The following is a 16987-nucleotide window of genomic DNA, read 5'->3' as shown; positions in this document are numbered from 1 at the left end:
TATTTCCAATGTAAATGGACTATGGACTATTTCTGCTTGTAAATCTAAATTCTGAATTGTCTTTTCAACAGGATGAAGCCCCAGGAGGATTCCTTCGGTTGTTTGTAACAATTGGCAAGCTGCCGTCTCGTGTACAGAATGGAGGTATGAGGGAAAGGGAAACATATAATGCCCATTGATTCTTATATAATTTAATATTAACAGTGACCTTATGTATAAGAGGTACCACAGAGAGAAATATTGTTTCACAAGACACTATTTGTGCTTTTGGCTTTCTTTGTTTTGCTTGCTCCAGATGCATTGGCCAAAATAATGAAGATAAAAATATGACTGATATTGTCTTACCCAGGACTCTTATTTTATGAGATCTTATGTGATTTGCTTGACCCTATTCAGCTACAAAAAAGTTGTGAAGGTGTTAATGAAGCTTAAATGCATATGTAACCAGGTTTCCCTGTAAAACAGTCCAGTCTCACAAAGCACTTTAACTTTATTAACTAATTGTAATATATAGTATACAGTATAGAATTGGTTGAAGTTGTTCTGGCAGATATTAATCCCCATTTTTACACTTTATGTTTCTCCCCATACTCTGACTGCTAACTCCTAGTGAATTTAATAACTCACCACTTATTATTTATTTTACCCTGTACCAGTTTAATGATTCATCATATGAACTGCCGATTAGTTCTGCCAACAATGTAAAATTATTTTAATGTAAGTCCAGTCTGCTGTCCCCTATGATCTATTTTCATTTGGGCATGTGTGTGTCAGCCCTTCTATTTTTATTATTTATTTAAATGCAAAAATCAGCCTGATATTTTCAGAATGCTTTTATAACTCTGTATTTATCAGTGGGTCTGCTGCTTGAATTGTTTTGACTCAAGTCACAGTTTATTACAAGTAAATCATTGGAAGTGTAGAAGATAGTTCTAGAGAGAAATACTAGTAAATTGCACTGGCATTCATGGTGATAAAGGGGGCATTTTTCCATCATGTATAGTAACTTTATTTTAACTTTGGCGACTGTATACATTTTCTGTCTCTTCTATAAAGGTTTATGCCTGCATAATTAAGGCTATTCTTACATACCCAGTTTTAGTTTTAATTATAAGCATCCAAACAGGGAACAGTCAGGGTAAATGGAAGGTACAGTTCTACAGACTAAACAGAGAGCTGAATACTTTCCCATATATATATATATATATATATATATATATTACATAAATAACAAAATTGTACAGTAACAGTGAATGCAACGCATGGCTATCCAGTCTGCCCCATAACTGCTGTTCATCTATAACCTCCGCATCTCATAACATGTTATAGTTCAATAGAAGCTAATAAGTCACATATTGGAGGTCTCTGTGTTTTTAATGGCAACTGATAAACCCTATTCTGACCTTAATTCTAAGCAAGAAGTGTATATAGATCTTTAATCTTTTAGTATTTTTGATCGATTTACAAAAAGGTGTAAAAAAATGTCTTATTGGAAAATATTGCCAGCATTAACACCTATAAAAATATATGGAAGCAATACAGAGATGTATAAAACAGCTTTAACACCTAGAAAAAGAGTCACGTTTTCACACCAAGTAAAATTTTTTCACCTTACAACAGGCAAGTGATAATTCATCACATGATTTTTTATCACTCTTATAGATTTTAATCATAGGTAGTACAAGTATAGGGACAAAAGTCAAACATTTACCCTTGACATGGTGATCAGCACAAATATTTTTTTTCAAAGGACCCACAATCCTGCAATATTTCTATGCCACTGCCACTTTAGAATATACTTAGGGGGTTATTTATCAAACTACAAAGTTTCTCAGTTGTTTCTGAAAACCACTCCAACCAAATCCGCACGGACTCCCCCCCCCTATTTATCAATACATTTTCACAAATTTTTCTTGTGCAGAAAAAGTCACAATAAAATCATTAAAAAAATCCAAATCCTACGATTGTTTTCGGATTTTGCGGCTGAAAGCTACGTTTTTTCGGAAACATGACTCAGAAGATCTTCCGATTGTTAACAGGACATCTGCCATTGACTTTTACATCTTCTCGGCAGGACTGAGTTGGAGTACTTTTTTCATCTGACTTTTATCACCATTGGACTTTAAAAAATCAAGGTTTATTTCTCCGAAAAAAAATCAGAGCTTAATAAATAACCCCCTAAATGTTTCTGAAAAGTAAATTTCTATGCAGTCATGGAGAGGCTGTTATGGATATTCTTTCTGGTTGTTTGTATATTCTCAGTAAGGAGATAAATTACAGTATGTGCTCTTTTGTATCTGTGTGGTATGCCCTCACTGATTCAGAACAACGGGATGATGTAATTAATGATGGGATTGTTTATTAAGAGCATATGGAGAAGCATTCCAAATGAGTTATTACAATAAATGATCCAAACACCAGGGCAGAGTTACTATTTATTCCACTCTGGACTATAACACTGCCCCCAGACGCTGCCCATCTGTTTAAATTAACAAAAATGATTTATTGACTTTTTATTGACAGATAGCAAAACAACGGTGTGAACAACACCCATTTTACCCCCTGTGGCTTCTAAAATTGTGTTTATTTAGCTTCAATTTCACTGTATTTTATGCATACATTTGTTTTGCTTTATACATTGACATTTAAGATGTTTGCAGAATTAATGTGGCCATTTTCTTTGCATGGCATTTGAATGCTGCTGTGTTTTGTGCCATGTGGGTCAAGAGTTTCCTTTGTGCTTAAATTTTATTTTATTGATGTTCTGTTTTATTTGTTATTTTTCTAATGGTCTTGCTAGATAGGTACAAATGTTTAAAGTGCAAAAATACAGGTTCCCTTTAACTTTTACTGTGCAATTTTTTTTAAAATATTTTTTTCTTTAAATTGTTTATCCTGAATTGTTTTCTATTGATATAATAAGAGTTGTTTTCAGGTTAGATGATTAATGTATATTGCAAAGTTCTGGTGTCAGTATGTACTAAAATGGAAGTCAATGAAGTAAGGGATGGTTGCTAGTGATTTAGCTGGAAAACAAGTTGCATATGATTTTAGGTGTATCATTTACATTATGAGAGAATTGTCAGTTATACATCATGGCATCCTTTACCAGCCTACAGTTGTATAAGGAATATTGGCAATCCACTCCTCACTTATTTCCTTGTGTGGTACAAACTTCCCATTTGTATTTCACTCAGAGACTCCTACTGTTTGGTTATTGTTTATATAGTTCTGCTTTCTGCTGGTAGATTACTGCAGGTTGTGGCTGCAGTTTTGCCTTGCAGTTCCTTGTTTCTGTCCAAAACTAATTTTATTGCAATGCTTGGGCTTGTACAGTTAATTTCATTATATGATGCAATTGGGATCTGCCAGGGCTTGAAATTCAATAAGCATTTCCATTACATTTCAATCCTCTCTGCAAATGCCTTAATGTTGCTGGAGGCGCCTATTTACTCCTCAGTAATCATTAGGACCAGAAGACCTTGCTGTGCTCCCACTATGAACCTGTGACTTTGAAGGATTCCAATTTGGCTGCAATGCCCCTGGGATATAATGCATACATCTCAATGCTTTGGGTTTTGTGTAACAAAAAAAGAATGTAAATGTGTGGTGTGTATTTTTACATAGTTACATAGTTAAATCGGGTTAAAAAAGACAAAGTCCATCAAGTTCAACTCCTCCAAATGAAAACCCAGCATCCATACACACACCCCTCCATACTTTCACATATATTCTATATACCCATATCTATACTAACTATAGAGTTTAGTATCTCAATAGCCTTTGATATTCTGTCTGTCCAAAAAATCATCCAAGCCATTCTTAAAGGCATTAACTGAATCAGCCATCACAACATCACCCGGCAGTGCATTCCACAACCTCACTGTCCTGACTGTGAAGAACTACCTACGTTGCTTCAAATGAAAGTTCTTTTCTTCTAGTCTGAAGGGGTGGCCTCTGGTACAGTGATCCACTTTATGGGTAAAAAGGTCCCCTGCTATTTGTCTATAATGTCCTCTAATGTACTTGTAAAGTGTAATCATGTCCCCTCGCAAGAGCCTTGTTTCCAGAGAAAACAACCCGAACCTTGACAGTCTACCCTCATAATTTAAGTCTTCCATCCCTCTAACCAGTTTAGCTGCACATCTCTGCACTCTCTCCAGCTCATTTATATCCAGCTCATTTATATCCCCCTTAAGGACTGGAGTCCAAAACGGCCCTGCATACTCCAGATGAGGCCTTACCAGGGACCTATAAAGAGGCATAATTATGTTTTTTTTTCAATTTAACACTTTTTTATTTTCAATTATAAAATAAAGCATAATCAGTAGCATTGACATTACTAAGGGGCTGCAGTTACTGGACAATTCCCAGACTGCAGAATTATGTAGTCACATTGCAACATATATCGATTTCCTGAGTTATTTAGATGAATAACATAGAATAATTAACAATGAACATATATTTCCATTATATGTGAGTACTGTCATTTTTCTGCACTTACATAATGTGGGCTAATCATTGGGTGAATTTGGGTTCTCCGCTAAGTCAGAGTGGAAGTGCTAAAGGGATAAGACCTTAGCTTACTGTGATATTCCTGTATGTTAGCCATGGATTCCAGACTTTATTAAAAGATTTTTGTGAGTCTTTTTTCTGGCTAGTTAGTTTCTCCAATATGAGCACATTATCCAACCTAGTTTTGACTGTAGGGAAGTCTAGGATGGGGGATTTCCAAGCTGCTGCTATTACCTGTTTTGAGGCTGAGAACATGTGCATTATCAGCTTCCTTAGATACTTATTTCTTCTTGGAATTCTTTTAAGAATTAAGGCCTCTCCTGGGTCTTTTTTAAGGGTTAAACCTGTAACGTTTGTAATTAACGTGTATATACGGATCCAAAATCGGACTGCCTTTGGACATTCCCACCAGATGTGCATGAATGATCTGTGCTGGCCGCAGTTCCTGAAGCTTAATGGAGAGCATGTGGGGTACCATTTTGCTAATTTTGAAGGTACCGGGTACCACTGATACAATACTTTTTTGGGATGTTTCCTGTATTGTCACATTAATAGAGTAATGTACATTGTCTTTGATAATGCGGACCATTGGTCTTCCTCCATACATATTCGTAGGTCTTTTTCCCAGAGTTGTATAAACCTTAACTCTTTCAGAGGGGTTAGGTGGGTTAGGTGATCGTATAATGTTGATATTGCCCTCTCCTGAGGGAGTATTTGAAGGCACATTTTCTCAAATATTGTTGGGTTAGGAAACTGTTTCTCTTTCCATAGGGGTGTTATGTAACTTCTTATTTGAAGGTATCTGAAGTATTCTCTTTGCGGAACATTATGGGATTCCTGAAGTTGTTGCCACGATAATAATTTGTTGGCTCTGGTTAGAGCATGAATAGTACAGAGGTTATTTTGTTCCCACCAGAGAGACCTTCGTAGACCCAGGCAGGAAATCATTATTGAGGCCAAAGTTGGCCACTGGTGTGTGTTGGGAAATAATTTTGTTAGGTTGAGGGATTGATTTCCAAACCTTCAATGAGTGTAGTATAATTGGATTATGGCTGATATTATTTGTGCGGGATTTGGTCCATAACAAATTTTAGAGGGATCCTGCTAGAAGAATATCTTGCGCTATTATTGTCCACAGTGGTCTGTCTGATAACTTATGTAAGTTAATCAATTGACTGATTAGAGCTGCTATAAAATATTTTCTCAGATCCTGAATTCCCAAGCCTCCTTTAGATCTATGTCTGGCAGCTGTTGTAAATTTTAATCTGGCTTTTTTTCCGTCCCACACAAATTTGTTTATAGCTTTTTGTAATGATCCTAGCATACCAGCAGGCGGAGAGACCGGGAGAGTCCTGAACAAATACAGCCGGTGAGGCAGAGCTGACATTTTTAATGCGTTAATCCTCCCAATCCACGATAATTTGAGGTTACTCCAGGAGGTCAACATATGATATATTTTTTGAGAGATTTTATTATAGTTAGATTGTGATAGTGATTCATAGTCTCGATGCAATTCCACTCCTAAGTATTTTAGTTTGTTTGGCTGCCATTGGAACTGAAAGTTAATCTCAAGGAGTTTTACTAAATTGTGGGGGAGATTGATGTTAAGGGCCTCGGTTTTATTGTCATTCACTCTGAGGCCTGAAGCCGTTGCAAAGTCTTGCAGTAGGTCATATAAATACGGAAGGGATGTCATTGGTTTAGATATAGAAAGTAAGATGTCTGTGTAGTACACATTTATAGTCTGCATCTCCCAGTCTGACTCCGGTTATCTTAGAATGTGCTCTGATGCGTGGAACCTATAGTTCTGCACATATTTTAGTTTTGTTTGTCTATGAATCTTGTTCATTTATCTGCTGCAAGACAAATTACTGAACATAGGATCCAATTAGTTTCTAATCATTTCTAACAAGGTGGACTTTTGTACCTGCTCTAATGTATCATTTAGTCTTGCTCAGTATATTTTGAATAGAAATTGCTTGTCTCCATATTGCTGAACTTTGCAAATAGCTCCCTAAGGTTCTGTGGCCCTGAGTCTATCCATTGTGCTGAAACATTCGTTCACATTTCAAAACTCTTGCATTCTTTATGTGCATTTCCTTAGTCCCAGGATGGCCTCTAATTGTTTCTAATGCAAATGCTTTAATGTGTATCTGGTGAGCTAAGGCATGTGAGACTGAGGGAAGAGGCTGGGAGAGAACTGTCTCTGTGTGAGAGGAGGTGGCGCTAACACAGATGATTTTATTCCTATTATAATGGACGCCTTGTTCTGTTTTCTGCCTGGACACATCTTTTCTTTGTTGCTGAGAGCTGCCCAGGGAACGCTGGCAATCCGCCCCCCCCTCACACTTTATTTCTGCCTTGGAAATTTATTTGCACCTTATCCTTTATGAAAAATGCATTTGTCAGGGGCAGTGTTGCAATGTTTTTACTGCAATGACCCAGGTATTTTGAAATAAATGCTTTACAGCATTGTTTTTAAACAACTAAAGTTAAAACATAATGACATATCCCCATGAAGGGCATTCACTGGTTATTAGATGTCAGGGCCCAAGAGAATTCTTTATAGTGACAGCTAATTTAGGGAAACTCATTCATTTCGACATGTACCGCAGATGTTCACTAAATCCAGGCTTGTGCCAGGGCTTTGTATATCTTCTTACATGAATGAACCATAATTGTGTATCAGCATAGCTGCAGGGCCATAGATTTTTAATTTTAAAAATGGACTTGACCTATTTTTTTGCAATGCTCTACGTTACAGCATTTTTAAACATCCTCCATTTTTTAAAATTGTAACTTTATTGTTATTGTTGTATGCATTGTAAAAGAGTGTGGGTTATATTTGATACATTTATAGTATGGATATATCCCTAAGATATGAGACCTGTAAAAATAGCGAAAAGTGTCCCTAAATGTCTGCAATGGTTAGGTCATTTAGACTACATAATGAGACAAAGAGCAATTCACGGAGCATCAGGAGGAGTGTTAAAAAATGTATAAATTTTAATGAACTTTAAATGTTCAGCATGTCAGCATACAAATTAGTGGATGATAGCGCTTTACACATTTCGTGGTGTCTCACCACTTCTTAAGGAGTGATCTGAAGAAGTGGCGAGACGCTACGAAACGTGTAACGTGTATGATCCACTAATTTGTATGCTTACATGCTGAAATTTTTTAATATGGACCATTAAAGTTTATGAATTTTTAACACTCCTCCGGATGCTCCGTAAATTGCTCTTTGCTGTATAGATATTCTCCGATGGGGGACGGATGGTTCGTGCAGCACGGAGAGTGGTGTTTGGAGAGGTAGTATGCTCCCCTCATTTGGATTTGCATAAACTGAGACTATGTAATGAGCTATGAATATCCCACTTTTTTCATGACGGTAAATTAGAGAAAAACAAACTGTCACTTAGTAACAGGGCATGGATTGTCTCTCCTTGTCTCATCTGATTGCTTGAGTTTGATCACTGCATAATGATTGGCTGTTACCATGGTATCTTTTAGATGTTGACTATCACTGATTTTCTGTCTGTAAGAACAGTTTAGAAAAAGGGGGTTGAATTGGATTTCTATCCTCAGACAGTGACATCACATATACACTGCTATAGAACTGATTAATTCCTACTCTGCCAGAGAGATCAGTCATGGATTAACACATTCTCTGCCAAGATAGATAGATTAGTGCCTAAATGCATGATGGCTAGAAAACAACATAGCTATGATCCATAGGCTGCAGAACATGGTTTTGGCTGGGGGGGGCTGAAAAGGGAGCGGCAAATTTTATGCCCCTTTGGTTCCACCTATTTTACCATGGCCTACCTGGCCCGCATTCTTTCTGCATGCATAGTCTATGAGGGGGGAGGGGGAATCTGCAGCACCAGCATCCATCACAATCCTTCCTGCCTGTTAGCTGAGTCCTGTACAATGTCAACAGGTTTATTACGGGAACAACTCCTTTAATCCTTCCCGAAATACGTTAGGGGAATCCTATCAGCAAACTTTAACCAGAAGTGCAGTCTAGTTGTATATATTGGGATGCCTTTTTCCCTGCCTGCAATTGGCTGTTGCCTGTCTTGTACTACGGACACACTGAATGCTTGTATTCCCCCCCCCCCGGCACACTCGCTCCAATTTCTGGAAAGCTCTGCATAGGAAGGCAAACTCCAATAGAGTCCATTTTAAGCAATTCTAATTTATAAAAAAAATTTCCTTATACTATGTAATAATAAAAACAATACTTGTACTTGATGGTAACTGAGCTGCATGAATACACATTGGTGGTAGAACAAAAAGACATTGGTTAATAGTGCTGCTCCAGCAGACTTCTGCACTGTAATCCATTTTTCAAAAGCGCAAACTGATTTTTATATTACATTTTGAAATCTGACATGGGGCTAGATATATTGTGTTTCCCAGGTGCCTCCAGTCATGTGACTTGTGCTCTGATAAACTTCAGTCACTCTTTACTGCTGCAATGCAGTTGGAGTGATATCATCCACCCCCCCCCCAGCAGCAGAACAATGGGAAGGTAACCAGAAAACAGCTCCCTGGTAGATATAAGTAAAACACTGAATAGTAAAAATTCATGTCCCACTGTGACACATTCAGTTACATTGAGTAGGAGAAACAATAGCCTGCCTGAAACAGTTCCATCCTGAAGTGCTGGCTCTTTCTGAAAGCACATGATCCAGCAAAATTACTTAAGATGGCTGCCTACACACCAATATAACAACTAAAAAATATACACTTTTTGGGTTAGGAGTTTTATTTTATACAGTAGAGTGAATTATTTGCAGTGTAATCAGTGTAATTTAGAAATAAATACTAACATAAAAATCAAGACAGAATCCCTTTAAGGTATGTAGACCCATTTAAGTCCCTTATTCGAAAAACTTCAGGTCCAAAGCATTACAGATAATAGATCCTATACCTCTATTACCTTAATGATGAATATGCTAGATACTGCATAAAAAACAGTGTTGCTCTGTTTATATTTGTATGGGAGGAACTATAGGTAACCTCTATGATCCTTACAGGTGTGTGCAAGGGTCGGATTGGCAAGAACTGCTGCCTCCTATGACCAGCTTGTTCGTCAGGTGGAGGATCTTAAGAAGGAGAATACCCACCTAAGAAGAGAGCTGCAGGATAATAGCAGCCAACTAAACAGACTTGAACATGACACATCTGATATGAAGGTAAGCAAAGCCAATTACATTAAATGAGGTGGGAATATGAGAACATACAAAACTAAGATTGAGAAGAAAATAATATTGCAAAAATAAGAGCTGAGTAAACACTACATAATGGATATACAATAATGAATATGAAAAAAATGAATGACGCTACTGATGGAGCATACTTTATTTTGGCATCTGGCAAAAAGGACCAAAATGATTCCAAATGTGGCAGTATAACCTTATATAGAAACCAAACGTTCCTATGTAACACAACTGCCCCAAGTAACCTTTTGTTTATTGGCACTTACCACATCTCAATACAGAGAGAGCAAAGTGGGGAGCGAGATGCTTCCATAGATGATGCTTTATGGGGGGGGGGGTGTTATATGATTCTACCATAGGCTGGAGAACAAAAGTTGTTTCTGTGCCATAGATTCTGGCATGTAAAGAGTGGCACCAAACAGATTAGAAAATCATTTGCTGCAGGTTTGGCTAGTAATTTTACAGATTGTCCTGGTTACTAAGCAGTCATGAATCATTTATCTTAATTAGTAATGAACACTGAAGCATGACAATTTTTGTTATGGGTGATGACACCACTAATAGTTCCATTGGCAAGTACCTGGACTCCAAAAACATACAGGTAGTTTAAATGATTCTTGATGAAATTGACACTTGCAAATTGTATTATTGTGATAGGGGACTTAGACCAGGGGTCCCCAACCTTTTTAACCCGTGAGCCACATTCAAATGTAAAAAGAGTTGGGGAGCAACATAAGCATGAAAAAGTCCCTTGGGGTGCCAAATAAGGACTGTGATTGGCTATTTGGTAGCCCCTATATGGACTGGCAGCCTACAAGAAGCTATACTTGGGACTGTAATTAGTTTTTATGCAATTAAAACTTAATTTCAAGCTTGAAATTCAAAAATAAGCCCCTTCTTTGAGGACCCTGAGAGCAACATGCAAGGGGTTGGAGAGCAACATGTTGCTCACGAGCTACTGGTTGGGGATCCCTGACTTAGACTGTCATCAGTAAAATAAAGGCTAATAATGCTTGTTTACTAACACAACACATGGTGCAAAGTGAACATTTTTTTAGCCATCATACGGTGCAGCCTTTCCTCCCAGACATCCAAAAGTTGTCACATTAAGACATACCCTTAAATCCATATGCCTCCTCCTCCCCTGTGGAAAACACAGCACCCTCAGCACATGATGGCCCTGTAGGGGCCCATAACAACAAATTTCAAATGCTAACAAACCCCCAGAACAAATCTCTACCAGGCTTATGTTCCACAGGCAGAGCAGGGCACACACAGACAGAGTATGGCACACACAGGGAGCATAGGGAAGGCAGAGTATGACACACACACAGGCAGAGTATGGCACAACCAAGGAGCATAGGGCAGGAAGAGTACGGCACACACAGGGAGCATAGGGCAAGAATAGTATGGCACAAACAAGGAACATAGGGCAGGTAGAGTATGAGAAACACAGGAAGCATAGGGCAGGCAGAGTATGACACACACATAGAGCATATGGCAAGCAGAGTATGGCACACACATAGGGAGCATAGGGCAGACAGAGTACGGCACACACAGGGAGCATAGGGCAAGCATAGTATGGCACACACAAGGAACATAGGGCAGACAGAGTATGACACACACAGGGAGCATAGGGCAGGAAGAGTATGACACACAGAGAATATAGGGCAGGCAGAGTATGGCACACACATGGAGCATAGGGCAGGCAAAGTATGGCACACACAGGCAGAGCATGGCACACACATCGAGTATAGGCAAGGCAGAGTATGGCACTCACAGGCAGAGTATGGCACACCCAAGAAGCATAGGGCAGGCAGAGTATGGCACACTCAAGGAGCATAGGGCAGGCAGAGTATGGCACACCCAAGGAGAATAGGGCAGGCATAGTATGGAACACACAGGGAGTATAGGGAAGGCAGAGTAGGGCACACAAAGGCAGAGTATGGTACACAAGGAACATAGAGAAGGCAGAGTATGTCACACACACAGGGAGTATAGGGCAGCCAAAGTATGGCACACAAAGGGAGCACAGGGCAGGCAGTGTATGGCACACATGGAGCATCGGTAGGCAGAGTATGACACACACAGGGAACATAGGGAATGCAGAACATAGGGAATGCAGAACAGAGCAGGAGACAGGGAAACCTATCAGGACCACTCTACGATATAATACATACAGTGACACAGTGCTGGTGCCCCATATAAGGTGTGAACAGGTGAGGTGAGGTGAACTATGCGGACAGTTACAATGTGGGTCTCAGGTGTGAACAGTACAGAGTTTTAGGGAATGAACAATATAGATGTTACAAGTGTGAACAATGCAGGGGGGATTATATGTGTAAACAATGCAGGAGTTTATAGTCTGAATTTGAGGCGTAAACGATGCAGGGGCCAGTTAATCTCTGTAGTGATACCTTTTAAAGCTTATTCATGGTAAGCAGTGTGTGTGTGTGTATCCATCGGCAGCCTCACTCTTATCTGGATTCTGTTATTGTGGGTGTTGGATCAAATATTTAATGTATAATTCACTCCAAATTTTTAGTGAATCATGTCACCTTTATTGCATTAATATAGTGTCCAACGTTTCGGCCCCCCTTAGGGCCTTTATCAAGGATATATATATATATATATATATATATATATATTTATTGTCTTATGCTCTATCTATTTTAGGAAGTTTTGAAGCATCTTCAGGTCAAGCTTGAACAGGATGTTGGGGGGTCAGCAGGTCACACTGAAATGCTGGATCAATTTAAAGGTAAGAGAAAGTCACAAAATTGCATAATTGTTCCAATTATTACATAAATGTGCTGTAGGACCATATGGATTAATCACATTTTTGAGCAATAATTTAAATACAGACTGTCTTTTTTACAGTTTTGCAGGATGATATGCCTGGTCTTTATAATCCATATACCTCACCTGCCATTGGCCCAGATATCCCTGCCACCCCCATGCATTTGGAGATCCCTCAAAAAAGAGCAAGGGATGAAAGCCGAACAAGTGAACTTCTAATGCAGGAGCTGGAGAAAGAAAGGTGAGAATCAGTTTAATGTAAATAAATATAAAAAATCCATGATAATTACCATTGGTTACCCCTTTTAGCTACAAGTAAGCAGCCTCTTAAAGGATTGGTAATGTTAAAATGTGTAAACTTTTTATTTACATTTAAAGTTTATATTAGTTCATCTAGCAGCTACAAATACACTATTTTTGACTGAACATATCTATTCAATTTTTTCCACTGAGAACGGTTTTCAGTCTGTAACAGTGGCGTAACTATAGAGGGTCTGCTTCCTCTATAGCCAACAAACACTCCCCTTCCCCAGCCGCTATCTTTTTGTTTAAAAGTTGTTTTTATTGAATTTTCAAACAAAACAAACAATACACACAATAAAAGTGATAAAGAAAAAAAAAGACAAGAAGGAAAAATAATAAATCAGAATCGGTGCAATGCGTCAACAAGGATGTACATGAGTATCTCAACCTACAGTATGAGGTTATGGAGTAGAGTCGTAATCAAAAGCAAGACATCCAGTGAAAAATTAAACAAAAAACATTTACCCAACTTGTTCTGGAATTTGTCGTTTCTGTCGGGAGAAAAAAAAAGGGGGGGTGTACTCAAGGGATTGGCGAGGGATTCCCAAGATCTACATCTGTGTGGAGTAACAGTGATGGCATATGTTCGGATAACCATGGGGACCAGATCTTTTCAAACTTCTTAGGGCAACCTCTACGCATATAGGTGATTTGATATAGGGGTATTGAGGTGTTCACCAATTCTATCCACTGCTTTTTCTTGGGTGGGTGTTCGGATTTCCACCTGAGAGCAATCAAGCGTTTGCTTAAATAAACAGGAAATTTAACAGTGCCCTCTCTGCCACTGTGGGGGCTGTTCCCCAGCCGCTATCTTACCTGCGCCTGAGAAGCAGATCACATTGGCATGGGGCGGATAGTGGGTGGAGTCTGGGTGGGGGAGTGGGTGGAGTCTGGGCTGGAAGTAGGCGGAGACGGGAAGTTACGCCACTGGTCTGTAGAGAGAGAGCCATGAATTTGACCCCTGTTTATTTTGCTGTGTAAGAACAAAACCCACTGTATTATACAGAGCATATATGTGCCTTTTTTCACAATTTAATTGCATTTAAATTGTATTTGCTTGCTCTTTATTTGTAGATTGTCGCTTTTAGGGGAAATTGATAAGGAGGAAAAAGAAAAATTGTGGTATTACTCACAAATTCAAAGTTTGTCCAAGCGGCTAGAGGAATTGCCACGTACTGAGACGGTGAGACTCTCATAGGCTGCTGAAGCCAACATTCTATTAGTTTATTGTGACAGATTTAGAGGGTAGTCATATTTAAAAAAAATATATATATATATTTAAGCTATTTCAAATAAATACTATGTACAGGATGAGCAGACCTAAGAAATATACTTCTCGTTTGCAAAGCATTTTCAAATGCAGTTAAATTTTGTTATGCCCTTAAAACCGTGTCTGTTGTCTGAATGTCAAAGAATAATGCTTCAAATAAAACATAGAAAAGCAGAAAACAAAAAAATCCTTGACCCTAAGCATGGTTTTAAATAAGCATTCTAATAGATATTAATTTATAATGGCACAATTTATATTTCCTTGTTTCACCCCCATTTCTATTCCTCTCTTTTTATGCTTTGTATTCCCTACTATTTAGTTCTCTTTACAGATTGACCTTATCCGACAGCAGCTTGAGTTTGAATCAGATCATCTGCATTGTGTTTTGGAAGAGAGATTTGGAACAGCAGATGAGATGGTGCAGAGAGCACAGGTCAGGTCAACAACACTTCAGCAAGTCATTGGAAACTATTTTTATCACATAGAAAACTTGGCTGCACCTCCAGTTTATATATACATATTATATAAACCAATATACAGTATATATTAGTACATACAATTACAAAAAACAATAAGTAATGCCTGTAGACCAGTTGCTTTAAAACTGTGGAACAGCCCCCCCACAACCCTGGAGTCTTATAACTGTGGCCATGAGAAGGGAGAAGCCTTTAGGTTAATTAGTCTGAGAAATATTGAGAAAGCCTATTTGTGCTCCTGAATATTCCTGGAAATTTAGCTTGAAGGTCAATTGAGTTGAAGACTTATTTGCTGCCCATGGTACAGTTTAATAATCATTATTGAATTACTTATACGTCTGTTTTTTTAATATTCTATAACCTTGGCCATGGGAAGGGGGGGGGCAGCCTTATGTTTAATTAGTGTGAGAAGTACTGAAAATGCTTGTTTGTGTGCTGGATATTCCTGGAAATATAGATTGAAGGTCAATTGAGATTAGGGGTTAAGATTTATTTGCTGTCCTAGAGTAATTGTGATCTGTTTTTTTTGTGTATGTCTGTAACCTTGTTAGGAGCCAGGGCAGCCATCAGGAGGGGGACAGGGGGGAGAGTTGTAGGGGGCCCGAGGGTAAGGGGGGCCCTGCCACGCCACACTTATTTGATTAGCCGGGCCCCCCCATCTTTCTGAGAGCTGCTGACTTCAGGAAGGCATGGATGTTTAAGGGGCCCTGGCCACCAATTTTCTCATTATGTGGGGGTGGACCCTGGCCACCAATTTTTCTTTTCTCATGTGGGGTCCAAGCCACCAATATTTTTAATGGGAGGGGCCTGGCCACAAATCATTTTTTATGGGGGGCCCTGACCACCAATATCTTTTTATTAACATGTGGGAACCCTAGCCACCAATATTTTTTTGTTTTTTTACTGTGTGGTGGGGGGGCGGACCTGTGGGGGTGGGGAGGGCGGACCTGTAGGTAGGGCTTGCGGTGGGTGCAGCCCAGGGGGCCCAGGAAATTTTGTCGTATGGGGCCCTGCGATTTCTGATGGTGGTCCTGTTAGGAGCTAAAGAGTTCCTGGGCAATTGTTTGAAAGTGGAGCCTGAACTAAAAAAAATCTGTGGAACATATTTATAAACAGAATATTATTTACAACCTCTGCAAATATTTTTGAAGAACATGTTAGAGTCATTAATGCAGGTGTAATGTTTCAGGTTATTTTTTTTTATGAGCCCAGAGTATATATTATATGTAGCAGTTATGTTATTGCACTAATGGAGGTCAAGGGTGGGCAATTTTTCTTGCAGCTAGCATTCTAAATCCAAGGTGCTAAATTTGAGTGTGAAGGAGAACTGGTGACTGATTCTAAAATAATTCTCCATTATTAGATTCGGGCATCTCACCTAGAGCAAATAGACCAACAGTTGGAAGAAATGCAAAGTAAAGAAGTGAAAGAGCATCAAGTTGTTGAGGTAACACTTGAAAATTCAAGTCTTCTCTTATTGTCCTTTAGTTAGAAAGATGATATTCCCATCATTCCTTGCCCCAGTGGAGCCTACAGTCTAAGGTCCCTATCACATTCACACACAATAGGGTCACTTTTATCAATTAACCTACCCATACGTTTTTGAGTGTGGGAGGAAACCTGAGTAGCATGAGGAAACACACACAAGCATAGGAAGAACATAGTATCTCCTTACAAAATTTAACCTGGGTCAAACTCTACACATTTCTGGAATCTCATTGAAACATAGGTACAGTTGCACAACTATAGAGGAAGCAGACCCCACAGTCACAGGGGGGCCTGGGCTGCGGGTTCTGCTTCCTCTATAGCTAATTAAAAAAAAAAAAACACCTCCCCAGCTGCTCTTACCTGTGACGAGGAAAGGGACGCAAGGTGGGCGGGGTCAGGCATGGGCGGGTGGAGGAGGGATGTAGGCGGGGCAGAGGCGAGCAGGAAGTGGGTGGGAGGATGGGGGTGCACTCTAGTTACCCCACTGCACAGGTACAAAGTTTGTGCAGGGTCTTGTTTCAGATACAGCAGATTTAACTTGCTGATTTGCTTTCTGGAAGCAAACATTTGGCTGTTGGCTATGGGTTATTACACCAGGAAAATTGTTGTGCTTGTTAGAACATTACAACTCAGTATGGAAAGTAAACACAATGAAGTTCATTACAAGGAACATTCTACGCTTTGTGGTGGCAATATCAACTGACTTATGTTTGCTATTACAGCTGCACCTTTGATTGCAATGGGATGTTCATTATAGATTTCACTAACAATGTAACCATGTGTATTTTTGTAGCCTACTGCCAATTGTTAGAAATGTATTAGAAGCCTCAGTCAGGTAATAGCATGCAAACTGCTTGAACCTTGTACACTGACATGGTGTGAATTGGCATTTTTCTGCACATTAAATT

At 39.1% G+C, this 16987-nt stretch overlaps 1 protein-coding gene across 2 annotated transcripts in view; it reads left to right on the top strand.

Moving 5' to 3' along the window:
• The window catches only part of LOC108704666 (adenomatous polyposis coli protein 2-like), a 31327-nt gene that overhangs the window by 1209 nt on the left and 13131 nt on the right, over positions 1 to 16987 (top strand). The window contains exons 2-8 of one of the 2 annotated variants that reach the window (XM_041579898.1): positions 72 to 144; positions 9561 to 9719; positions 12420 to 12504; positions 12624 to 12783; positions 13920 to 14028; positions 14447 to 14548; positions 15955 to 16038. In XM_041579898.1, the coding sequence (XP_041435832.1) occupies positions 139 to 144; positions 9561 to 9719; positions 12420 to 12504; positions 12624 to 12783; positions 13920 to 14028; positions 14447 to 14548; positions 15955 to 16038 (705 nt within the window). In that variant the 5' untranslated portion in view covers positions 72 to 138. Of the gene's footprint in view, positions 1 to 71; positions 145 to 9560; positions 9720 to 12419; positions 12505 to 12623; positions 12784 to 13919; positions 14029 to 14434; positions 14549 to 15954; positions 16039 to 16987 lie in introns of both variants that reach the window. The other variant, XM_041579897.1, reaches the window with a different exon arrangement.

Source organism: Xenopus laevis, chromosome 1S, assembly GCF_017654675.1.
Source record: "Xenopus laevis strain J_2021 chromosome 1S, Xenopus_laevis_v10.1, whole genome shotgun sequence".
Classification (NCBI taxonomy): domain Eukaryota; kingdom Metazoa; phylum Chordata; class Amphibia; order Anura; family Pipidae; genus Xenopus; species Xenopus laevis.
The sequence above is the reverse complement of the archived record's forward strand: the minus strand, read 5'-3'. Positions and strand labels throughout refer to the sequence as shown.